The sequence below is a fragment of the Lates calcarifer genome, linkage group LG7_1 (genome assembly GCF_001640805.2).
Source record: "Lates calcarifer isolate ASB-BC8 linkage group LG7_1, TLL_Latcal_v3, whole genome shotgun sequence".
Lineage (NCBI taxonomy): Eukaryota > Metazoa > Chordata > Actinopteri > Centropomidae > Lates > Lates calcarifer.
The window spans coordinates 1,647,014-1,672,760 of NC_066839.1; the positions used below are offsets into that span (position 1 = coordinate 1,647,014).

At 42.8% G+C, this 25,747-nt stretch overlaps 3 protein-coding genes across 5 annotated transcripts in view; all 3 read left to right on the forward strand.

Annotated features, from left to right (window-relative positions):
• Positions 1-14,852, forward strand: part of LOC108882253 (filamin-A-interacting protein 1) — a 33,487-nt gene extending 18,635 nt beyond the window's left edge. Inside the window, exons 4-7 of one of the 3 annotated variants that reach the window (XM_051071651.1) lie at positions 786-964; positions 8,506-11,287; positions 11,884-11,941; positions 14,004-14,852. In XM_051071651.1, coding sequence (XP_050927608.1) covers positions 786-964; positions 8,506-11,287; positions 11,884-11,941; positions 14,004-14,038 — 3,054 coding nt within the window. In that variant the 3' untranslated portion in view covers positions 14,039-14,852. Of the gene's footprint in view, positions 1-785; positions 965-8,505; positions 11,288-11,883; positions 12,568-13,262; positions 13,679-14,003 lie in introns of those variants that run through there. The other 2 variants (XM_051071652.1, XM_018674652.2) reach the window with 2 other exon arrangements.
• A 912-nt stretch (positions 14,853-15,764) lies between these two features.
• On the forward strand, positions 15,765-20,333 carry LOC108882256 (cell cycle control protein 50A). Its single transcript, XM_018674662.2, has 7 exons — positions 15,765-16,279; positions 16,836-16,955; positions 17,041-17,148; positions 17,903-17,990; positions 18,072-18,215; positions 18,452-18,658; positions 18,748-20,333. The coding sequence occupies exons 1-7, from the start codon at positions 16,037-16,039 to the stop codon at positions 18,939-18,941; spliced, it is 1,104 nt and encodes a 367-aa protein (XP_018530178.1). The 5' UTR covers positions 15,765-16,036; the 3' UTR covers positions 18,942-20,333.
• Positions 20,334-20,680: 347 nt separating this feature from the next.
• Positions 20,681-24,399, forward strand: LOC108882257 (cytochrome c oxidase subunit 7A2, mitochondrial). The gene is made up of 4 exons (XM_018674663.2): positions 20,681-20,806; positions 21,136-21,225; positions 22,195-22,279; positions 24,156-24,399. Exons 1-4 carry the CDS (start codon positions 20,789-20,791, stop codon positions 24,212-24,214), a joined length of 252 nt encoding a protein of 83 aa, XP_018530179.1. The 5' UTR covers positions 20,681-20,788; the 3' UTR covers positions 24,215-24,399.
• Positions 24,400-25,747: the final 1,348 nt, after the last annotated feature.

Genomic DNA, 25,747 nt, shown 5'->3' on the forward strand with positions numbered 1-25,747 from the left:
TAAATGAATACAGCATGGAGGCTCACAAACCTTTAGCATCCAGATCCTTTCTTTGGATTTTTCATGGTGACAACAGCTGGTCATCTACATTATATTCTCCTCTATTGTTCAAGTTCTCTCAAAGAAATTTGTCTTTGTCTTTCCTGTAATTAATGCCAGATTACATAATTCTTTCAGCTTTCAAGGAAATTACCAGAACTTTATGGACCGATGAAATGAAGTGAAATATTGAATCCTTGTGGAAAAATACTGGATTCTGAGTAAAAGTTATGACTCAGAATATAAACTCCTCCAAGGTTGTTAAAGCCCTAAATTCTGAGAAAGAATAAAAACTGAAGACATGACCACAGTGTCCTCCACTGGGAACATACAGGAATTTACCATTCACCAAAATAATATGTATCAAAACAGTTGCTGCAACACATGATATATAGAGTACCAGTGTTGTCTAAACTTTAGTTTTTTTGATGCATTTTGTCCAAAGTAAAACCAGAGCCTAAACCCTGGTGTTTTCTGTGCTGAATGGCAGCGGTTTCTACTTTAGAATATAATTTGCTATGCTCAGTGAAGTCTGCAGGGTGCAATACAGTAAAAAGGCTGAACAAATGTGCAGTGAGCATGAAAGTATCTGAATAAAGCTCAGAATTGTGTGGAGAGAGTCTCTGCTCATTGTTACCATCACCAGGACCATGGCTAATGGTTTGGGATCCTGCGTTGAACAGATGTGGTGTCAGGAGTGTGTGAGTCGTTGGTAATAATGAGTGTTGGCGTGTTTCCCCCGTCAGTTGGACCGACTGGAGGACAAACAGAAGGAGACGTACAGACGCATGTTGGAGCAGCTGCTGCTGGCTGAGAAATGTCACCGCCGCACCGTCGTGGAGCTGGACAACGAGAAACACAAGCACGCCGACTTCATGAACAAGAGCGACGACTTCACCAACCTGCTGGAGCAGGAGAGGGAGAGGTGAGGAGTGTGTGTGTGTGTGTGTGTGTGTGTGTGTGTGTGTGTGTGTGTGTGTGTGTGTTAGAGTTTACACTGGAATCCCAGGTATGAGTCACATCCTTGTTTTGATCATGGTCAGGATTAGGACCGGATATTATTTAAACTGTGTTGATTCTGGTGTCGATTAAATACCTGGTTCTGACATCAAAGATACTTTCATTTCCCAAAGTGAAATATAATGTTGTTCTATACTCGCCTTACTCTCCTCAATCCCCTGAAAACACCAAAGCCAACACTGTGTCAGTCCGTCTCTATTGACATGATGAGTACAACACAAACATGTTATCTGAGGCCTCCGTACATTTCCCATCCTGGGCTGTCATCTTGCTTTGGTGGGAAACTGAGGCTCATCTTGGGAAACAGGCTAAAAATCTTTTTTTATTGTGCAGCAGGTGGAATATTTGTTCTTCTAGATGGTTCAAAGAGTCTTTGAGGATTCTGAAAAACTCTTCAGAACAACACAAAGTGTTTTTAAAATGACCTCCTGGATGTTTCAAACAAGGATTACCCGACTCAAAGAGATGTCATGACCTACAGATATAAATAGAAACTAACGGCTGAGAGAAAAACATTCAAAGTGTGAAAACATTAAGTATACAGTATGTGATGTAGTTAAACCTCATCAGCAAAGACGAGGACAAACCTCAGTACCAGTATGATGCCTGGTGAAGTTATGACAGAGCAGCTGAGCAGTCAGTAATACGTCTAATATGTCAGCTCCATCCTTTATGGTCTCAGTCAGAATCATTACCTTTGGATTCCTAATGCTCAGATGCAAACATGCATGTACATGATAGGCTGTTTTTGAAAAACACGCATGTTTATTTGTTTGGTGGGAGGCATCAGATAAGACCCGCAGCAGGTTCTGGATGAAGGATCAGATAGGGAGGGTGATGAATCGTGCCTTATCAAGTCATCAAGTCAAACACGCAGCAGCTCCGACTGAAAACCTTCAGGTTCTGAGCTGCAGGAGAAAGTTTTTATTTGATCATAGAAATGACTCTGATGGTGTTTTAGTTTTCATCCTGATGAACCAACTCAGTCTGTACTCAGAGCAGATCAGATCCTGGGCTGTACGTTGATGCCAGGTGTGAACAGCTGCTTTTAAAAGTCTGAGGTTTTTCCTACATTATGGATAAATCACTGGCTTCTCTTCCCTGCTCCGTCCTCTGACCTTTCAGAAACAAGAGTACCTCTCATTTAGTGTGTTGTCACGAGCCGCACCGAGCAGCCGAGACTAAAAGAAGAACATCAAACACACACCAGAACTGACTTCAAAGTTTTCTTGCCTTGTCTCTGTACATGGACTTGCTCCACATTATATATTGTTAGACATTCCTCTGGTCATCCAGCCAGGCACCCTGCTGTGCTGTGGGTCACTGAAACATCCAGTGATCTGCCTTTAGTTTTTAAGCTTTAGCTGCAGGAACATTCTCAGCAGCATTAAACTTTTCTCTTTTTCTGTGTCTTCTCTATAAGTATGCATACTTGTTGTGAGTGGATATCATTCCATTTTTCCATTCTTCTTTCACTCCCTGTTTTGATTTTCACATAAAGTCCTGCTGATTCGTTATCCAAACACTCCACTCACGCTGTCGTCCAAGCAGACAGATGAGGGAGATGACAAGAGGAAATCTGCACAATAAAACATCACGTCATACACTCACTGACATCTGCTCCCCACGCTCCATAAAACTTCAGATACTGGAATAACACTTCAGTGCACCTCATTCACCTCCACTGGAGCTCATATCTCTGTTCATGGCTCATAAGCACATCCTTCAGATCCTCTCTGTTTACCTCACCATCTACCTGCTCGCTGCACTCATTCTCACTGATGGCATTTTCATTTGAAGCTGTCCACATTCAGTGTCTCCTGGCTTTAAAGTGGCCCTGCTCTGAGCTCTGAGCTCTGACTGATAACACATTCCTGTTGGCTGCAGTCAGCGTGCAGATTCACTGCAGGTGATATCATGAATGAGTCGACTCTGAGCGCAGAGAGGGTGATGTCACTCCCCGCAGAGATCCTGCTGGACGATTACAGGATATGTTTGCATAACAACTGTCATGGCCTGATACAACTGCACAAGGAAAAATCTTTAAAAAAAAAAAAATGCTGTCAGAAACCTGCTGCAAAAAATCCCATCACTGGTTTTAGTTTATGTAACACAACTGCACTGAATTTAACTTCAGGAAAAGTAAACTCATGTGTGTCTTTGGCATTTTAAAATCAGTACATGTGACAGACAGAAGAGTCATTTTAACTTTCATAATACAAACTTAAGTGACTTAATTAAGTAAAGACCTAACATGCAGTAGTACCTTTGGATGCCCCTACCAGTGGTTTTACACATTTTACTCATTTACCACAAATAATTTCAAGGATTTGACAAAATGTGGTGTGTTTGCTGTTTTGGTGCGTCCTCACCGCAGCAGTAAACAGCTGTTAAATCATCTGTCCTCTACCTGCTCAGCAGCAAACAGCAGACAGACTCAGTCAGAGAGCAGCTGGTGAACACAGTGAAGCGTTTAACAGCTAAAGAGAAGATATTTCCCTCAGGAGGTGGAGGAGACCGAAACCAGAGCTAAAAGAGAAGGAGTACTGGACTTAGATTCATCAGGTGGAGACAAACCACTCCATATGTATGATCATGTGTCATCTGTTACTGCTGACTGTGGAAATGAGCAGCTGTTTGCTAAAACATTCACCACACCAACTCAAAAGGTGATGACATGTCAACCTGTTTCCACTGCCACTCGGTGGCCAAATAAGTTATTGCAGGTTTAAAGTCATGCTGTTGGTGGCATTTGATAATAATGATGATGATGAGTCAACATTTGTTTGCTGTTGTAGATCAGCAGCTTATAAATGTAACTTTTAACCGGACAATTGAACAGTATTCATGAGCTTTATCATGTGGGACAATGACTTCTAGCTGCTAGGCCACCCTGAGGCCCCTGGTCCCAGTCTGGTGGGGGTTTATGTGGTCTGAGAAGTCGGGATTTAAACCAGTAAACCATGTCTGTCTTCAGAAAAATGTAGGTTTGATCCTCTGTAATTTCACAGTGGTGGACAATTCCGATTCGTGTTAAAATGCAGCCTAAAAAAAACAAGTTTTTACCCCCTAAATAGTCGACAACAACTGTGCCTCCGCAGTGTTAAAGTGTTGTTGTTGACTCGTCTGTTCTGAATGTTAATAAGGATGGTAATTATTGTGACTATAATTAGCTTCAGATCAGCATCTCCTGGTCTGATGTGTTTGCTGTGGGCTCAGCTCGGCTCAGTTTTATGAGTGTTTGGGGCTTTCTTCTCTCTCTCTGACGGGCTTCTGTCAGCACAGAGGCTATGAATAGATCCGAACAGGGAGAGCCTCTCTGCAGAGCCATCATCTGCCAACAAGGTTATAATGATAGATACTCTGAGCCCTGGGAGCAAAGAGGAGAAATCTGAGTTCTGTGTCAGAGGAATTATTATATATTTACCATCTAAAGCTGCAGTTGGCAAGAGTTTTATATGAGAATCCACTCATTTGTGGTAATTGATTATGGAGTCTAAATCACAGAGGATTGCAAAACCCCTCCTAACTGAGACATTATTCATTTTGTTTATATTAAACTCTGGTGTTGGGTAATGTCATGTAGAAAGACTTGTGCCTCATTAAGGTCACTGAGTTTGGGAAAAACTCAAAAAGTTGGCAAATGAAAGCCGGAGATGTCGTTCCAAGTGCTTTTAAAGCCGGCAGTCGGTCAAATGAGTGCTGCAGGATTCCCAAAGGCCTTTCTGATTTGATAAATGACGAAGAAGCTGTGACTGCAGAACCTTTGGTTTCAGGTGCAGAACGTTTTAGCCACTTTGGTCCAGACTGAAAGAGCTCAACAGATATCAAACAAGGACTCAGATGTTAACACAAAGTCTCAGAGAGTCCAAACAGAAGTGTTCAGAGATTAAGGAAAAAGATGCAGGTTCAGGTTCAGGTCTGGGTGCAGGTACAGAAGGAAGGGACCAGTAGAAACTGTACACTGGAGTGTTGACTGGAGAAAATGAAGAGCAGGTGTGCTGGTGAGTGAAGATCAGGTGACACAGAGAGGCAGGAAAGTGGTGGACAGGTTGTGAATAACAGGTCTGGTGATATGAACATTGGGAACAGTGAACGGGCCGTTCAGAGTGACATAACCAAAGATCGGTTTGGTACAACCGTTGTGAAAGACAAAAAACGTGCAGTCTGATCCCTGCTGAACACAGCAAGCAGAAGAAGTCAGTAAACTTCATCGTCTGGTCACCGTCATATATCATATTTTAGTCTGGACCAGTGGTCGTTTGTTTTCCACACTGTGACCATTTGCTGCTCATTTTATGCAGTTTGTTCTCTGGCAGTGGGAGGGTTTGATGAGGAGGAAGCGGAGGACATTACTGGAATATGTTTTTTGTACTGAATGTCTGCAGTAATCTCAGTAATTGATACACAGGAGGAGAGTTTTCCATTCTTCTCCTCAGGATGCCTCTTTTTTTTTTAAACTTCTACAACAAATGGCATCATCATGCTGTAATTTCCTTTAGTCCTGATTCATTAAAGCTACAAACCTTGTCTCTGGAAATTACCAGAACATATCACAGAGGCTTTTATCCAGTCAGACTTGTAATGTGTGCGACATCTCCAAAATTACAAGCAGCCAACAAAAGTGCAAGTATCTGAGCCACAAAACACAGCAATTAATGTACAAAGTGCTCTCTTGTCCTGGTGATATTTATGTATAACATGTATTTGGAATAATGAAGAGCAGTGATAGAAAGCCTCTGCATCTGTAAGCTCTTTGCACCGCTCATATTTGGCTCATTTAGGAGCCTCTGCAATGCAAACCACAGGCCTCCTCTGCTGTCTGAAACTATGATCTCACACACATACAATTTAGCCACTATGGAGAATTTATATCCATGTCCTCTCCCTTTGCACGATACAGGGGGATTATAATGAGAAAGGCTGTGCAAGTCTGGCATTGTCCCCTCCAAAACAAAAAAGTCTCGCCTTGCATTGTTGCCTCGTTTCTATGGAAACGCTGCTGGGCTGCAAGACGGACAGGAGACAATTAGGTCAACCTGGAGCAGCATTTTTAGGAAAAGGACAAGAAACAGAACAAGAAGAGAAGAGACATGTTTGAACTTCAGAGTGACCTCGTGTGTTATGTCATCCCCGGGGAAAAACAAAACGATTAGAAAGAAGAGGAAGAGCTCGCTGAAAGCCCCCCCCCTCCACTCCGACTCGGACCCCTCCTCCTCGCTGTCCACACCATATATGGAGGGGTGGATGACATCAGCAGCCAGCAGAGCGGTGCTGTTTAGCACAACATCCACCTTTTTCATTGTCCACTGATGACATGTTTGGAATGTGATGGCTAATTCCCTGCGGTGTCGGGGCCCCTCCTTCCCTCCCTCTCTGCCCCTGTGAGACTCCCAGCAGCAGCAGCAGCAGCAGCAGCAGCAGCAGTCTGGCTCCTGCTCAGCTTTAAAAACACACTCAGATATGGATCAACCTGCCCTGCATCCCAACTTGTTGGTAAGTTGAGCAGAGTTTCGGGAGAGAACTTTTCGACACAGGAGAAATAGACGACTGTGAGTCTCTTTGTGCAGAATTTGGAGATTTGTTTTTTGATTACAGACTTTCAGACCTCCTGTTGTGCAGTGCTGAGACCTATTTATGTACTCAAAGAGTCTGATGTGACTGCGTGCCCCATATGAAAGGGAAACTGCAGCAGACTCTCTCAGACTCCTGCAGAGATTAGTTAAACATCCACCAGCAGGACATTAACTCAGGCAGGTTGGATTCTCTGAACTTTGTTGGCAGCTCTGCTGTGCCTCTTCTTACTGCTTTATCCTGGTGTTTTGGTGTATTGATGCAAGTATAAATCAGTGACCGTGTAAAAATCAACAAGTATATGAAGACTGTCAGTGACTCAGGTAGTAAGATATCTACAGGTACTATGTCAAGCCAACTGGATCTGCATTATTTAATCGTATCTGTCAGCTGAAGGTGAGTTTGTTTTAAAAAGAAGAGAAAATACAAGAAGTCAGACAGAAAAACAGATCTTCATACATTCATAAGAGACGTGCAGGAAGAGCGAAAGGCTAAAAGTCTTATCATGTGACTCCCCAGGAAGAGAAGCAAAATATCAACAGTCATCGGTCATGTGCTCCTCTGTACACCAGAAACTACAATATAACTGAAAGTGAAAAGTTGACAGTGATGAGTTTCTTCATGTATTTATTTAAAAAGGAGGAGGGTAAGTTCAAAATGACTTTCAGACAGAACACAAAGTTTTTTGCACTTCATGAATCTGCTTTGTAAAGACAGAGAGACTGGAGGGAGATCAGTTAGAGGCTACAAAGACAGTCCAGCTGTCATATTAGCACAAATAATACAAAATGAAACTTTAAAGAGTAAAGTTAAAGAGAGTTCAATGAATTATCTCGTCTTTGCTGACCTCCAGTGGTTTCACGTCTCACCTGGCTGCAGTGATGTTCTCATGTACTCCAGGACCCTGTGACTTCCCACCACATCTAAGAAGAAACAGAGAAACAGGCTCAAACATTTACACCTAAAAAACATGAGACGTAGGTTAAAAATCCTATAAAATGTGGTTGGATGACTTTTCATATGAACAAGTCAGTTGAACGTTCTATTTTGAACATTTTTGAACATTCAAGTCTGCACATTACAGAGTTGTTTCAGTGCTTATCAATGTCAAAAAAACAGAGCTGACCGTTTTTAACACGGCAAAACTTGCTATTCGTTGTACTCTTCTTCGTGTGAGTCACTGGTCGGATATAACCCAGTGTTTGAACCAAAGTTTTACGATTTTTTACAAACTAGAAAAACCTCTGAATCAACGTTTTCATCGTCATGGAGCCTGTTAAAACCCATATAAACAAACTTATACTATAGGGGTGTTTTTTTCTTCTCAACCGACTGTGAGCAGCTTGGTAAGTCGCAGCAGAAATTACTAAATCCCACAAGCTCCCAACTCACTGACCTGCAGCTGTAATTCCTCCCTTTAGTGAACTCTGGACAGGACGGGGTAAGCTCTGTCAGAGTGAATCACAACAGTTCAGACCTTCATGTGCTTCTCTTGTTATTTCTTTTGTTCCCTCTGTTATCCTGATGCTGCCATTTACTCAGAGTCTGGTCTGGCTTTTTTAGAGATGTATCCAATCTTTCCTCATCTGATACAGGAATAAAGGAAACAATACGTAATTATTTAGATTTGGGCACCAGATGTCATGGGAGGGGTTGTGAAAAACAAAAGTTTCTCACATGAGGACACAGGACTGATTCATAATGAATGACTATTCCTTTTCTGCATCCAATGATTCATGATTGTAAGCATATTTGTCAACATTTTGATGTGAAATTGAATCAGGATTGATGACATCTGCGTTGATACAATCCTCTGTTAAAAATACTGTATGTTTGATATTAACATCTTGTCTTATTCTGTCTGTCTCTTAGACTCAAAAGGCTGCTGGAGCAGGAAAAGGCCTACCAGGCTCGTAAGGACAAGGATCACAGCAGGAGGCTGGAAAAGGTCAGAGCGGAGCTAGTAAAGCTCAAGTCCTTTGCCCTGATGTTGGTAGACGAGCGGCAGCTGCACATCGAGCAGATCGACCAGCAGAGCCAGAAGATCCAGGACCTCACGCAGAAGCTGCAGGAAAAGGAGCAGCGACTGGCAGCTGTAACCGACGCCGCCAAGGAGGACGGTCAGAAGGTCCTGAAGCTGGAGGCCGAGCTGGAGCACAGAGCGGCCAAGTTCGCACAGGAGCACGAGGAGATGACCGCAAAGCTGGCCGACCAAGAGTCACAAAGCCGACAGCTGAGGCTGAAGCTGGCGGGACTAGTGCGCAAGATTGAGGAGCTGGAGGAGAGCAACAAAGTGCTGCAGAAATCAGAGGAGGACCTGCAGGAGCTGAGGGAGAAGATCAGCAAAGGGGAGTGTGGCAATTCATCTCTCATGGCTGAGCTGGAGAATCTGCGCAAGAGGGTGCTGGAGATGGAGGGCAAGGACGAGGAGATCACCAAAACAGAGACTCAGTGCAGGGAGCTGAGGAAGAGGCTGCAGGATGAGGAGAACCACAGCAAGGAGCTGAGGCTGGAGGTGGATAAACTGCAAAAGAGAATGGTTGAACTGGAGAAGCTGGAGGGGGCTTTCAACAGGAGCAAAACAGAGTGCTCTCAGCTTCATACGAACCTGGAAAAAGAGAAACGTGTTGTGAAGGATCTGGCCGGTGAGCTGGAGACAGTGAAAACCCGACTGAAAGAACTCGAGTCGTCAGAGTCCAAGTTTGAAAAGGCAGAAATGGTCCTCAAAGACGATCTCGTGAAGCTGAAATCCTTCACAGTCATACTGGTAGATGAAAGAAAAAACATGGCAGAGAGACTTAAACAGGAAGAACAGAAGAGTGATGATTTGAGTAAGATGTTTAAAGCAGAGCAAAGCAAGGTCACAGAGGTCACAGAGAAGCTGATCGAGGAGAGCAAAAAACTCCTCAAATTCAAATCAGAGATGGAGGTCAAAGTGACAACGCTCACTCAAGAGAAAGATGAGTTAAAGACTAAACTTGCAAGTGAAGAGGAAAAGTGTAGGGAGCTAAATAACAAACTAAGTGGTATGAAAATAAGAATGGACGGACTCGAGGAGACAGAGAGGGAAATGCAGAGGAAGTGGGCCAACAAGGACAGTAACAAAAATCCAGATGAAGACAACAAAGTAAAAGAGCTCACGCTAGAAATCGAAAGACTTAAGAGCAGACTCAAACAACTGGAGGTGGTGGAGGGAGATTTAATGAAAACAGAGGATGAGTATGATCTGCTCGAGAAGAAATTCAGAACAGAGCAGGACAAAGCAAACACCCTCTCTAAGCTGTTGGAAGAAATGAAAACTCAGATCGCCAGAAACAAAGCAATAGAGAAAGGCGAGGTCATGAGTCCTGAGGCCGAGCTGAGGATTCGCTGCAAGATGGAGGAGGCTAAAACCAGAGAGCTGCAGGTGGACGTCCAGGCCCTGAAGGAGAAAATCCACGAGCTGATGAACAAGGAGGACCAGCTTTCTCAGCTGCAGGTGGATTATTCTGTCCTGCAGCAGAGATTCATGGAGGAGGAAGAGAAGAAGAAGAGCATGAGTCAAGAAGTGGACAGCCTCACCAAGGAACTGGAAGCCACCAAGAGGTACAGTCGCGCTTTGAGGCCAAGTATGAACGGTAGGAGGATGGTGGATGTCCCCGTTACCTCCACAGCAGTGCAGACAGATGTGATGGTCGGCGAGCCTGCTGAGGATGAGACAACAGCCGGCTTCATCCGACAATCAGTCCTCGAGGAAAACCACTTAATGAGCAACCTCAGACAACGGGGTCTTAAAAAGCCGACAGTTCTTGAACGATATCCTCCAGCATCTTCAGAACTCGGAGCAAGAAAATCCTGGGTGCCCTGGATGAAAAAGAAAGAAGCAATCATACTCAGTCAGACCAGTCCTGAGAAGACCAACGGGGCGTCCTCGTTCCCACCGGAGATGACCATGTCCCAAAAACCAGGTCAGCCGCTTCACATCCGAGTGACCCCAGATCACGAGAACAGCACTGCCACCTTGGAGATCACCAGCCCGCGAGCTGAGGACTTCTTCTCCAGCACCACCATCATCCCAACTCTCGGCCTTCAGAAACCTCGCATCACCATTGTCCCCAAACCCACAACTGTGACCTCAAAGAGCAAAGCCTGTGACGTGATGGGAGGTCTCAATCGGGCCAAATCTCCCGTCACGATAACCACAATCTCCAGGGCCAAGAGTCCGGAGAAGACCAACGGCAGCAGCTCTGGCAGCGTTCATTCTCCAGTGTCCATCATCACGGTCAGCACCACTCCTGTGGCTGAAGCCTGTGCTTCACCGGACCCTCACGAAATCACGGGGGGCCGCACCGTGATCAAAGTGACCCCAGAGAAGCAGCCCGGGCCTGCACCTGTCAGGAAGTACAACCCCAACAGCAACATTATCACAACAGAGGACAACAAGATCCACATCCACCTGGGTCCACAGTTTAAAAGGCCCTCTGAGAGATGCAGTAGTCCACTGTTGACGCTCAGACCTCTCAGCATGAGCTCAGAAAGCAAAGAAACATCAACAGGAACAGTGCTCCGCTCGCCACGCCAACCCTCGACGGGCAAGACGACTCCGAGCAAAATGACAAGCAGCATAACAATCACACCCATCACCTCGGCAGCCTCCAGGCCGACACAATCAGTGGTGAGAGCTCTGCTGGTCATCATATCTAATGTCCTCCATCTGTCTTTCCTTGTTTTGACTCCACCATACAAAGCAGCATAGATTTCTGAACGATGTCTAATTTTTTTACGTTTCAGTTGCTTCTGAAATGTTTCAAAATGAAAGCAGGTGGTGTGTGCTCCCTAGATAGCACTCTCTCCAGGTATAAAACAGCAAACTGATCTCACTGGTATGAACTAACACTGGAATGATCTGACACGCATTCGATCGAGAGAAGTCTCTCTGAAGGTTTTGTAGAAACGAACACAGATTTCCCAACTGACAAATTTCCTCCTTTTAACCAAACACGAGCACAAAGTGACCAGTTTGACTTTTGCAGTCTGAGCACTTAAAGATTAAAGATAAACAGCCTGGTTCAAACTTTCAGTATGTGACCAAACTTGTTGTTAATTAATATCCAGGAGAGCGAGGCCCAGTTAACACTGGTGTGAATGTTTATTTAAGTTCAGTTCCTGCTTCAGAATAAGAGAAATATCTACAACACAGTTCCATAAAACCAGTCAACAACTGGTCACCACTTTCCTGTGTCTTATGTCGTTTTGTTGTTTATCTTCCAGCCCAGTTCGGATGTGCAGTCAGCTCGGAGCACGGCCACAAGGATCCCTATGTCAAAAGGTATGAAACCCACCAGCAAGGCGATTCTGGGAGTGTCGACAGTGGCGAGGTTAGAGTCGCGGGCCGAGAGCCAGTCGATGAAAATCGAGCTGAGGAAGTCGACAGTGTGCGGCGGCTCTGCCTCTGCAGCAGGAGGCAAGAGCTGAGGGCTAAAACACGCTGCCATGGCAACGACTCAGCGTGAACACATCATGATTGAGTTTGTCGCCGACTCTGCTGCCAAATATGAGATACAGGCTACATCAGTATACATGCACAACTGTGGGACTGTGTGTGATGCTGCGTTTTTACCACAGCGTTTTATTTTCTGTCACTCACACCTTCAGTTTGCAGATTGACATGTTTTCAGGAAAGATCCTCTGTGATGTAAAGGGCAGGTTTTTAAGGTTTTATGTTTGTGCACCTCTCTTTGCATGTGAAAGCTCGACTTTGTTTAACTTCATCTTGATCCTTGGCAGTAGGTTTAGACTTTTAATCTCATCATTCATATTTGTCATAGCATGTGTTTATTTCACCACAACTTATGGAGGTTTCCAGTCACTGAAGCACTGTGAATTGTTTGTGGAGGATGAACCGCCATCATCTGTGACAGGCACCAAAATAAAAACTATTTATCTCTGAACCAAGTACAGCTTTGCTCTGTAGCTTTCATTTTATGTGTGTGTGAGAGTTTTGTGTCACTTTAACAGTGAGTATCAACCAGGAAACCTCCATAACATTAACCCATGCAGCTAAATGAACCACAACTCAACAACCATGAAAACTAATTTTCAGAGCTGACATGTTCATGAACGCTTCATGTCATGTTTCCATGGCTTGTGTGAAAATAAGAGACAGTGTCAATCACTGTCAGTCATAAAAACCTCTGTAAGTCATCAGACACGCTGATGCATATTCATGTGTGATATTTGACATAGGAGACACAGTGAGCGTCCAGCTCCCTCTCATGGACAAATATAAAAATACAGAATGACCACGTGGAGAGGAAACTGATGCCATGTAGAAATCTCTAAAGTTATAAATCCTAAGACTGAAGCTTCATCACTGCAGTCTCTGATCAAACACAGATCAATAAACCACGACTATCTGCAGGCGAATGTGTTTTTTAAAAGGAGACCAGAGACCAAACTGCGTGGTCTTAATTAGTTTCTAATAACCAAACAGCCCAGAGAGTGAGGGAGTGGGAAACACAGCTGCAGTAAGGAGAGATGAACAACGCAGTGAGGACTGAGAGATGGAGGAAGCATCTGGAAAACAGGAGGGTAAACATGAGGAGAGCGTCAAACGCTGATCCATAACAAGCTGAGTGTTTTTGTTTCAGCTGCAGCGTGTTGGCCATGACTTCACCCCGAGGGCTGCTGCACGGAGATTTCAGTGGATCAAATGTTTCTTCCTGGGAACAACATCAGAGGCTGAGCGGGATTATTAAAATCACATCAGAGCCTGGTCATGCCATGTCCTCTTCCTCTGAGAAAACGGCTCAGAGACGAGGTGTAGGACAAGGACTGAAAATAAGAAGCTGCTTTTCAGATTCTCCTTTTGTCGCCTGGAGAGGAACTTTAGAGAATTAAAGCTTTGAACAGGGCTGGTTGATCTACAATATGTCAATATAACATCAGTATTGTGAAAACAGACTAGAGCCACAACTGATTATTTTCATTATTCCTTCGTTGTTTAGTCTGAAAAATGTCAGGAAACAGAGAGAAATTCAGATCAGAATAAAAGGTCTTGAAATCACTTGTTTTATCCAACCAACAGTCAAAACCCCAAAGATATTCAGTCACTAATTCTCTAAAATAATAACAGCTCTCATGAAAGAGAGTCTGCATACACAACAGCAGCATCTGGCACCAGCACATGAGAATGAAATGCAGCCATTATTAAAGTTACTGTACTGTCTTCATGAGCAGCTGAGAGGACAAACAGCTGCTGGTTAACATCAGTTCATTCTGAATCACCTCCAATCAACATTTTACACTGACAGTGTTTCATTTGATTACATGTAATATTGATGTGTTTGTGGAGCCAAAATCAGGAAACATGTTGTGATTCTCTACCACAGGTTCGCTGATGGGCTCGGTAAACAGCCGACGCTGAGCCGTGACCCCTGACCTCTGAGGTCATGAGATGAAACCTGAAGGTGTCTGATGGGAGATTTTCTTCTTTTATGAGACGACATCAATCCTGAGACACAATTCCTTCCTCTGTAGAGCAACCGTACGACTGCTCTCACAGTTCGTCAACAAGACACGACGCAAACAAGGAGTGAAATGAGAAGTAATGTTAGCTGTTTGTTATAACACTTTGAATTGTCAAACAAAAGTAGAGCAGTGGCAGAAAGTAACTTCATTCATTGACTTTACTCCAAGCAAATCATGATAACTGAAAGATATCAGATCGATTTTCACACGTGAATCTGAAAATAACAGAGTCAGAAAGAGAATGAGAAAATCTAAATTTGTTATAACTGCTCAACACACAGTCAGGAGGGAGGAAGTAAAGAAGCACAAAAGTTAAAGCTATAATACATAATACAGAGCTTCCATGAGTTTTGTTTTTCCAGGTTCCAAGTTAACACATAATAGTTAATAGATATACTGTGGGTCATCTATGCTACATGACAGAAAAAGAGTCAGAGGTGGTTCATTTCTTTTTTCTTTTTTCTTTTTTGAGTTAAAAAAATATCAGGATTTAAAATGATTAATATAGATTTTTGCCATGGACCTATTCAGATTTGCCTTTCAGCTTGTGTTATGTTTAAAGTTGTTTAATCCTGGACAGACAGTTTGAGTGACAGCTGATGTGGTTTTGAAAGCTGCTGAATTACTCCAGTGCACTGAAAGTAGGAACAGTCAATCAATGACGTGTCAGTTTAAAGTATATTTGATGGTGTGGGGAATATAAGAATGAATCATCTGCAGATTATTTGTGTGTTATCAAAACACACACATACACAAATACAAGTTCTGAATTTGAAGTTTCTCCATGTTTGTTTCTCAGCAAAAATCTTCATAACGAACATCTGTGTTTTCTGTTTAAATGTCATTTTAAACACACATCATGTATGAAGTCCATGTGATTATATTCTGGTTATTGTGACTTCAGTCACAGAAATGATGATGCACGGTGAGTGGCCACTTCCTGATGGTAGAAGCAGGTCCTGAATGAATGAGGATCATTATACTCTGAACTGTGGATTTGTCTGATAGTTGATAATAAATAAACTTCTCTCAGTGCTGACATTAAAGACTATTTAGCAGTTTTTCTTCCTGCTCAGCTCATTCGAGACAGACAGAAGACAACACACACATTTTTCATGAATGTAATCACCAGTGGCTGTTTTTTCTGCTGATTTCTCATCCTATATCATGCATGTATGATGCGTTCATGTCTGTCACATACGCTTGATATTCCAAAATCATGTTAATGTTAAATGTTTAATTTTTGTATTGTCTCATTTCTGTTGGAGATAATGGCCCTCTACAAATGTGCTGTGTCAGCTGAGCCCCTCACCGCTCCCACACAGAAGCCAGACATCCAAACTGAAAGATACAACACACTCAACACGTTTGTGTGTCCTTGTTGTCATTGTACATCTCTTTATGTATGTTTTGAGTCTCCCTGAGGTTGTATTGTTTCTTTTTATGGTCGTTCTGAGGCTCCGTGTCTATCTGAGATCTCTCTGTGGCTCTTTCTAAACTTTCTGCAGCTGTGTCCTTTAAATATCCCATACATTATCTTTTTTGGATCGATTAAATAAGAATTTACGATATTCCCGACAGTACTCGAACGCATCTGCAACCAAACCAGTTACGTCACCTGGGGGTGCGTTCACTTGTTTGTAAACTTCCTGGAGACGCTGCTGTTGCTAGCGTTTTAGCTAGCCGTTTGGTGATTACAGTAATAGATTAAATCACCGAATATCTTAAAAACACTCGTGACGTTACGTTAGTGACGTAATTTAAGTTACTAATCGCTGTATGTCAGCGCGTGTGTGCCGTTAAATCCGGTGTGTTTACAGGTTAGTGACAGCGGGGAGCTAACGGTGCTAGCTGGCTAACGTTAGCGACAACTTGGTAATAAGGAGCAGCAGTCATGATGGCGTCTAGTTACAACGCCAAAGACGAGGATGGACACATCACCGTGTCCGGGCCCGGCGGCGGGACACTGCGGAGCAAGAAGCCCGAAAACACCGCGTTTAAACAGCAGAGACTTCCCGCATGGCAGCCGATCCTCACCGCGGGCACCGTCCTCCCTGCCTTCTTCATCATCGGACTCATCTTCATCCCCATCGGCATCGGCCTGTATGTAACGTCCAACAACATCAAGGAGTTTGAGGTAACGTTATATGACATGTCGGGAGTTATTATATGTTATAACGCGACATAATGTCAGTACTCTAAGAGGAGCTGGCTCTGGTGCTCAGACTAGCCGCACCAAAATCCATTCAGAAATTGCGCATTTTACTATGATCATACATATTTGTAATTCTCCGGGTTTTGTTTCATATGCCATATGACAGATTTGAAAGCCCTTGTTTCTGTGGGAAATTCGGCGCAAGTGTTCCCAAAAACTAGCAATAAAATCCACATCTAAGATTGTTTCATTAGTTTGCAACGCCCATTATCTTCCCCTAAACTACACAACTACTACTTAACGTGTAAAGCATTAAACTCCAGTAGACTTTGAATTAAACACGTGTAATTGGTGGATGATCATTTACATATCGACATAACTACAACACGATGTCTTTTCAGTTAAAAATGTTAAGTCATCCTCTGGTACCACATTCATCACTAAAATGGGCGATTTTTGAATGGAGTTTGGCATGGTGCTCGCTGTTCCCATGGTTCTGTATGTTTAGAGGGTTTATAGGTTTGCTGCTGTCTTACAGATTGACTACACAGGAGTGGACATGTCCAGTCCCTGCTTCAACTGCTCCCAGAACTTCAGCTGGAACAGCACAAGGCCGTGTACCTGCACAATACCCTTCTACCTGGACCAGCCATATGAAGTGAGACATACAGAATGCTTTGCATACCTAGTTCACTCAGTCAGTTTGATTGATTTGACCTTTACACTCTTCTCCCAACCAACAGAACAATGTCTTCATGTATTACGGCCTCTCCAACTTTTACCAAAACCACCGTCGCTACGTCAAATCAAGAGATGACAGCCAGCTGAATGGAGACCTTGAATCCCTCATGGTATGAATCACTTATATAGCACATGACTGAGAGCACAGAGAACCATTGGAAATGCATCATCACACACTCACTAAAGCTGCACCAGGAAACTCTGCCTGAGGACGTGATTTCAAAGTCACATGTCATAAATCCTGAGAAGGTGCATTAGTTTAACTGCACAGCAGTCTCACTCAGTGCTGGGTAATGGATACTTCTCTTAATGCAGGACCAGTGAATTTGCTGCATCATATTAAATTAACAAATGCATCTATTGCTTTCACTCATGCTGCACTGGGAGGCTTTACTTGTACACCAAACCTCCCTGACGTGTCTGCTCCACACATCACTCAGTCTGAAGCTTTCAACAAACAGCCAGGCCTGAGTTTTATCAGGACGAACCACAGACCAAAGAGCAAAGGTTAGTTAGGAAGACGGTTCTTTGTTCTGTTGTCCACATACAGTAGTTTACTTTGAATCTGTGGTTAGAAAGTTACCATCTTCTACTGAGCATAAAACCTCAGTTTTCAGTCGGATTATTTTTGCCACATGTCTTTGTGGCCACGCTCTTTGCCCACTTGTCATGGTGGATAATTCAGGACTGTGTTGACTTTACACTTTACACACTCCCATTTGTAGCGTGACCGGTCAAATAAAGGAAGAAGTCAACATGAGCGCTCGCTGTGTTTTCAGCCTGGTGTGTGTTTGAACATGTCTGTTGCAGCTTTAAATGTGGTCAGCATGTGGTGCCATTAATCTTTACTCTCCTCATTCACAGAAACCCAGTAAGGAGTGTGAGCCATATGCTTACCATGAGAACAAGCCAATCGCACCGTGCGGAGCCATCGCCAACAGCATGTTCAATGGTGAGCCTGTTTCCTGCTGTGCTCACCAAACACACTCTTCATTTCATTTATATCTAATCTGCCTCTTTACGTCTCTCGCAGACACGTTGGAGCTGTTTTACAACGACCCCAACGGCACAAAGATTCAGATTCCTATGACAGCAACAGGAATCGCCTGGTGGACGGACAAGCACGTGAAGTTCAGGAACCCGACAGACAACGCAAACCTCACAGCAGTTTTCCAAGGTATCATCAAAGAAGAACAGAGAAGAAAGTCTGTAAACACATGACAACCATATGTCAGTTAGCACAGGGACCAAGGCTGAGAAAATGTGTTGACATCAGTGTGGAGAGATAACACCCAAACAGAAAGAGAAACAGTGAAAAGCATGAAAACTAGAAACATATTGAACCATTTGTCAGTGATATCAGTTATACAACAGAGTTCAATCACTGATCAATAATCATTCATTCTGACTCAGGTACGACGAAGCCGGTGAACTGGCGCAGGCCTGTGTACGAGCTGGACACTGACCCTCAGAACAACGGCTTCATCAACGAGGACTTCATCGTGTGGATGAGGACCGCCGCTCTGCCCACCTTCCGCAAACTCTACCGCATCATCCCCAAGAAGAACAGCATGGTTCCCACTCTGCTCCGAGGGAACTACACCCTGGAGGTCGTCTACAGTATCCTTCATGTCACTGCACACTCTGTCAAACCCATAACTTTAGAGCTCAGGTTGGTTCTGTTTCCATCTTTAACTCGTTGAACCCAGATTATCCCGTTCGCAGCTTCGAAGGCCGGAAGCGAATGATCCTGAGCACCATCTCCTGGATGGGAGGCAAGAACCCGTTCCTGGGCATCGCGTACATCACCGTGGGCTCCGTCTGCTTCTTCCTGGGCGTCGTGCTGTTGATCATCCACCACAAATACGGCAACCGCAACAACAGCGCCGACATCGCCAACTGAGACACCGGCTGCTCTCCTGCTCACCTCTGCAGCAGCAGAGATCCTGTCTCGTGCAGGGACCAGAGGGACAGATACATTTCAAAATGTAACATCCACAGTTTAACTTCTCCAATAATCAAACAGGACTTTAAGTTTAAAATCTCTTGACGACAGCTGATTATTTGCCAAAGTGGATGGAAAAGTAGCCAAATATCAAAATATATGTTCACAGAGTTTCCATTCAGGCCTGGAAAGATTTGAAAAGTGCTGAGAGATTTAATGAAAGAAATTCTCAGTCTGGACTCAGTTAGGATTCACACAGATCCTGTGTGTTAAACATTAGATTTTCTTATGTCCATCTGAACGGAACGGTTTGACATTTTTGGGAAATATGCATCTGAACATTGCTTGAATACAGAGCTGAAAAAATCCAAACTGCTTTTGTTTATCTAACATATCTCCTCTAAGATTATATCCTGGTATCACAGTGATATCAGTTGTTATCAGTTAAATCTGATAAAAGCCCAGAAAGAATTTCAAATCTTAGGAAAAAGAAGTTCTGCCCAGTTTGGGTTTCCAGACCTTTCCAGGCCCCTGCAGGACTATGAGATGCTGATGTTGCAGTTAAATGTGAGCTGGAGTGTTGTTTGTGTGAGTTGCATGCTGGGTAACGGAGCTGTTAATGTTGATCCTGGAGCTGCTCGAGCTGCTCGTCTTTGTGCCTCGTTTCGTCTGTGACGTCCTGCTTTTAAACTAAAATCAAGCTTTTACTGAGTCATTGCACTTTTACAATGTGCTGAGGAAGTTCCACAACATGTTTGGAACCTGGGAGCCATACAAATAACATGTTTTATTTTTTGTATTTATTTCAAGAATTGCATTGTAAGGCCAGTATTTGCACGCCAGACCTCAGGGGTTTTGAGTCTAAAGAGGGTTTAAAGTTTGCTGCCTTGATTCGAGGAGGTTTAAGTCACAGGTGTGTAAATCTACTGCAGGAACATGCACATTAACACGGTGTCGTAGCTTCATTTGTTGTTGTTTACATGCAGTAATAAAAGATTATCAGTACAGCATGACAGAACAGTAACAGTGTGATTAGATACGTGTGATAAATGTTTATGTGTTCAACATTTACACTAGAGTCAGTCTAATGCACACAGGTAGTTTCACACTCACATCCTGCTGTTTTCATCTGATAATAAACTGAGATTATAGATTATAGATTACAGATGCTGCATGTTAAAATCTGCTGAGTAACTGTTGTGTTTTGTACTTTTCATTTTGTTTTAATACATTTCGTCAAGATAAACTGTCACCTGCAATTCTGACAAGCACTGCGTTTGACATTTCTTTTGATACTTCATCTGTGTCATATTGTTGCTTTAAAGAATAAATTTGTCATTTAAATGAAAACAGGTTTGTCCTTTACTTCGCTCTGTCTGCCTGGTGTTCATATCCTTTACTCAAACTGTTTGAATAATTGTATTTTTTCCTCCTAACATTATAAGATCAGACTCTATTGATCATATATATCATATATATATATATATATATACAACATTTTGAGACTCATATACTTTGATTTTTTTGAAAATCCTGGTTATTCCAGAAGGAAACATGTACTTGTTTATAAAGTGAACTGTTTCAGGATATCAGATGTGAGAATAAAGTGTATTTTAAACGATAAATCGATAAACTGCTGTATTTTTTGGTGAACTGAGCCTTTAGAGAAACCTACGTCAGAGCCGGGTTCGTGTTTAACTGCAGGGGGCAGTAGAGCGCAGTCTACCTTCGTTTCCACGAAGAAGAAGACGCAGTTGAAAACGGAAGTAGAGTTTTCCGGTGTCCTTGTGTGTCTGCGTGTGAAGATGTACAGAAACGTACTTGTAAGTTCATTTTCTGCTCTTAACTTCCATACTGCCTTGTAGCTTTGTCGTTTAACTTGGGAGATCATTGTGTGTTTTCTGAGCTAGTGGCGGGAACAAGAAACGCGGCGACAGTTAGCTTCAAAGTATTAGTCAGAGGTCAAACCCGTAACGGACGTCGGATGAGTTAGCATTAGCTTAGCACGCGTCCCACTTTTACTCTCGTGTTTGTCTCGCTTCTTATCGGTTATTTTTTATCCTCCAAAAACGATATAGATATAGATTTACTCGGTGGTTTCAGTGTGTTGTTCGTGTGTGTGGTAACTGTGCTGGTTTCCGGGTGTTTCCAGGCTCTACAGCAGGTGGCCCGGCGGTCCATCTCCAGCTCTGCCCGCCGGGAGGTCAAGAACAGAGTCCCAGAGCAACAGAAGTTGTTTCAGGTAAAACACAATAAACCGCTCGAATGTACTTAACTGCATTATAAGATGCTCTTTTACTGTGTCCGGAGAGCGTGCTGTCAATGTGTGATAAAAATGTCAGACGGCTTTTTTCCGGTCGATATGCATCACTAATAAAATTGTTCCCAGAGAATCATAATAAATGTAAATGTTGTACTCTGCCTAGCACAGTGTCTGTGGTTTAGAAGGAAGATGGCAGCCATGTTTAGTACGTGGTCCTGATGTTATCAGACTCCTGCATCCCTCACACTGAAACGAGCTTCTGCTGTCCAGATAAATTCTTCCTTCTCAGCTGTGATTACAAAGCAATAACATTAGTGCAGTGTTTGATCTGCTCAGTGAAGTTTCAGTCTCATGTCATGTAGTGAAACAGTGAAACTGTGTGTGGACTCCTGCAGGCAGACGTCTCTCTAATACATCAGTGTGATTCTGTCTGTGAGTCGCCATTTTGAAAATAAAATATGACTCCTGTGTAGTTTGTGTAGAACCTTACTCCACCTGGAGTAAACTTGACAACATGTTTGTGATACAAACAGTTTTTGGCTTTGCAGTGTACCCAGCTGTCATGTGTTGTTTTTCTGTGTGTCTCAACATGAGTTGATCGTCCAGAACAGCAGCCATCTTACATCACTGTCCCCTTCTCTGCCCACTTGAGTTTGCAGGTGTATCATTTTACATCTGATTTGTTATATAATGATACATATCAGCATTGTAAGATTGTTGTGATAATGCAAAACTGGACACCTGCCACTCTGATCAAAATAGGACCAGATCAGTTTTTGAGTGACTGATAATAATGATTAATAATTATACAAACAGAGAATCTTGAAACACCAGAAGCCGAAACATTTCATGAGCTTTTATCTTGGACAAGGGGAAACAGCAAACAGTGCCTAGTGTCCCAGTCGTGTCTTTGCTTAATGTGATTTGTTTCCTGTGTCTCTCCTGCAGGAGGATAATGGGCTGCCGGTTCATTTGAAAGGAGGCCCTGCTGATGCTCTGCTGTACAGAACAACCATGACACTCACTGTCTTCGGTAAGAGAGTCTCTCCTTTCCGTCTGCTTTAAACTCCTCTCCTCCTGCAGGATTGTTGAGTAATGTTTTTAAGATGAGCTCTTCATCCAAAAACTGGAATCAGGTTCAGAATTAGAATTTTAATTTAAACTGAAAAGTTCACATCAAAACAGTTTGAATACCTGATAATAAGACTGAATCGATATTTTATTTCCCTCATTATCTCTGTTTAAACTGTGTTAGAAGAAGCAGGAGCAGTTTTTCACAACCATCAGAGAAATACATTTGTTTTACAACAGCCTGTACAGCTGCATCCATCTCTGCCACATTTATTACTGTTTTCATGGCATTTCTGTGACTGTTACTGGCTCTGGAGCAGGAGGATGACGTCCCCATTCTTAATCCTGACTACAAAGATCTCAGTTGTGTCTTCAACCAGGGAAGCAGGCGTCATCGTGCACAGCAGCAGACCTATTTGAACTGCTGAAAAAAGTCAGACGTGTGTGTAGTGAGAAAGCAACAGGCCAGCTTCTATCTGCACACTGATAGAACGCACTAATCTGTTCCTCTGGCTCTACAGTAGTGCCACTACTGACCTTATTAAGCTGATGGGGTGTTGGCTATAACGGGATGAATTGCGTATTACATACAGTGTCTTTGTCAGTAGTGTTTCCAGCTGTGCACGCGGTGTAGTAATTCATGCTCTCGACCTGGCAACACTTATCCCCTTCATGCTTCCTTGTGTTGTGTTGTGTGTCCGCTTCACACTCACTCTGCATTGCTTGGATTTAATACGGTTTCACTGCGATCTTGGACTTTGATGTGTAGAAATACTTCAGGTTTTGGCCGTTAAACAGAGCTCTGTGTCATCTTTGTGATGCCTTGCGTGTATTTTACAGGATAACTGAAGGTGAGTGTATAATTTGACTGACAGCCACCACCAGCCTGTAGTTATTATAAATTACTGAGAAATGGCCAGTGTTACTGGACCAAGGTCGACAATATGCAGCCAGAATCTGCATCAGTTCTGGAGGAGTGTGGCTGCAGTTATGGATTCATGTGTAGATTAGAGTAACAGACACCCACCACGTTACCACAGCTCAACGTGTGACGTCTTAAAACTGATGACTTTGTCTGATCAACAGCCAAAAAGATTCAGTCTGCAATGATCTGAAACAGTTGAGAGGTTGATAATCAGTTATGTGTTTGATCCTTTTTATGCCTCTGCACTGGCATCAGCTGTGGAAAGAGGTTTTAAGTTTGTCTCATTCTCATGAACACGGTATCTCAGTAACATGAGTGAATTTCTTCCATTTTAGTTCAAACGTTCACTTGGATTCAAAGATGAACTGATTCGTATTTGATGGTCACAGGTCAAAACTTAAGAGTCCATATGCTAATTATAATGAGATATAGTTAATACCTTTTTACTGAATTCATTCAGAGTCTTCACTACATGTATGATCTGAGTTTGGACTGACATGGATGCTAACTGCAGCTTTACAGGTCAGTGGAGGCGTACAACCATGAGGTGGTCGTTCTGTCTCCATTCTGCTTGTTGTTTTTCTGTGACAGTAAACTAAGTGTGTTTTGGTTTTGGGCTGTTGGTTGCACAAAAAAGAAGTTTGAAGACAGAACCTTGGGCAAACAGTGATGGGCATTTTCTGAAATTCTGCCGCCTAAACGATGGAGAAAATGATCGGCAAATTAATTGGTATTAGTAAACAAAAGTAATAGTTGCTCAACTAAAAAAACACAAGGAAATGCATCAGAAAATAATTTTGAGTCTGTGTTTGTCAGTAGCTGGAAACAGCAGCTGTTTAATCTGCAGGTCAAATGATCTTTCAGTACATACAGTTTGTTTAATATCACACTAACCCGACTTGTTTTCTTTCAGGAACTGGATATGTTCTATATGAACTGTGGAATGCAGCTTTCCCTAAGAAGAAACCATAACTCCACTGCTTCAGCTGTTTACTTCCAGTTTAAAAACCAGCCAGCCGCTCTATATTGTATGTAAAAATTTGGCCATGTGTTTCCGGTTGTGGCGGGGTATAGTTTCATGTTCATGGGATCAATATTTATTTCTTGTACTCTCTCTCTGATGACCTGAGGATCAATAAAATATCTCATGACCCAAACCTGTGTATGTTTGTCTTTCTGAGCTGTTGCCCTGGTTATGCTGAATAATCCAGCACTCAGCTTTTCATTGGGATCATTTCTTCAGGAGAAAGTGATGCCAATGAAAACTTGACTGCAAAATTTTGCACAGATTCCCTAAAGTTTCTAAGTAATTTGGGAAAGTGCAAATAAAATTCAGCATCTTGTCTCAAAAAGGTTCGGCTGACTTAGCTAAGTGACGTGGGTAAATTTATTTTGTCAGCACTGTAATATGTTGAGTTAAAAGGGTGGATTCACCCACATAAAAATACTTCTCTTACCTCTAGTCCACACTTGTCGCAGATTTCTGAAGCATAGCAGGGATTTCTAAAACAACTGTTGCATGGAAAAAATGTGAAGTCAAAACTTTGAAATATAAAGACACCACCGGTATATTTTACTGGAAGTGTTGCTGCAGCTGTGACCTCAGATTTCTGTCTCCACCTCTAAAAGTTTGCAGCCTTAAAATGACTTTAAACTCTTGACAGTCTGTAGATACACACTGTCAACAAAACAAAAGCAGAAACTGCTCATTTCCAAAACATGACGCTGAACATTTGAGTCTTGGTGAATGTTCAGGTTCCTGTCACTAGAGGGCGACATTTACAAAGAAATTAACTCAGACTTTTGGAGCGTTTCTCAGTGAATTCTCCAAAATTAGTGTTCAAGCTTTAATTCTTTCAAACAACACACTCTGTCTGAAACACAGTGACATCCTGTCATGAGCTCTGCAACAGAAATCACATAAAAAACTTAAAGAATATGAATCTCTCACTTGGCAAATACCTCATGTTCATCTACACTCTGGTGTGTTGGGTGGGTTCTTCTCTGTCTGTTTTAATTTAACTCTGAGTGTAAAAAGACACGGCCTCGGGCTTGTTCTGCTATCAGTCCACGCCCACCACAGATCATTTAACACTTAAAAGTAACCAGATGAGCTGCAGCTTCTCCCTCTCCTCAGAAATAAAAACCAACCCTTATCAGCACTGAGGAATCTGCTGTGCAAGACAACCTGCTTCTGATTGGACGGTGATGAAAACCAGGTCGAGATGGTCCCCGCTACCTGCCCACCAGAAGAACTGGATAATTCTGTGAAGGTTAATCAAAATGTATGTGGAATGTACCTGATAATCAGCAGGGTCAGTCAGAGATTGGAGTGAATTGAGGGGTGTCTGAAGGTCTATTGAGCACCAGGGGGCGCCAAAACACACAGAATGTTCACACTTTATTTTTTGGCTATAATTTAACTTAAAACACCCTGATTTTGTTCAAATGCCAAACAGTGGATTGTCAGGTTATAGGATTACAAGCATTTTTTGAGGTTACCAT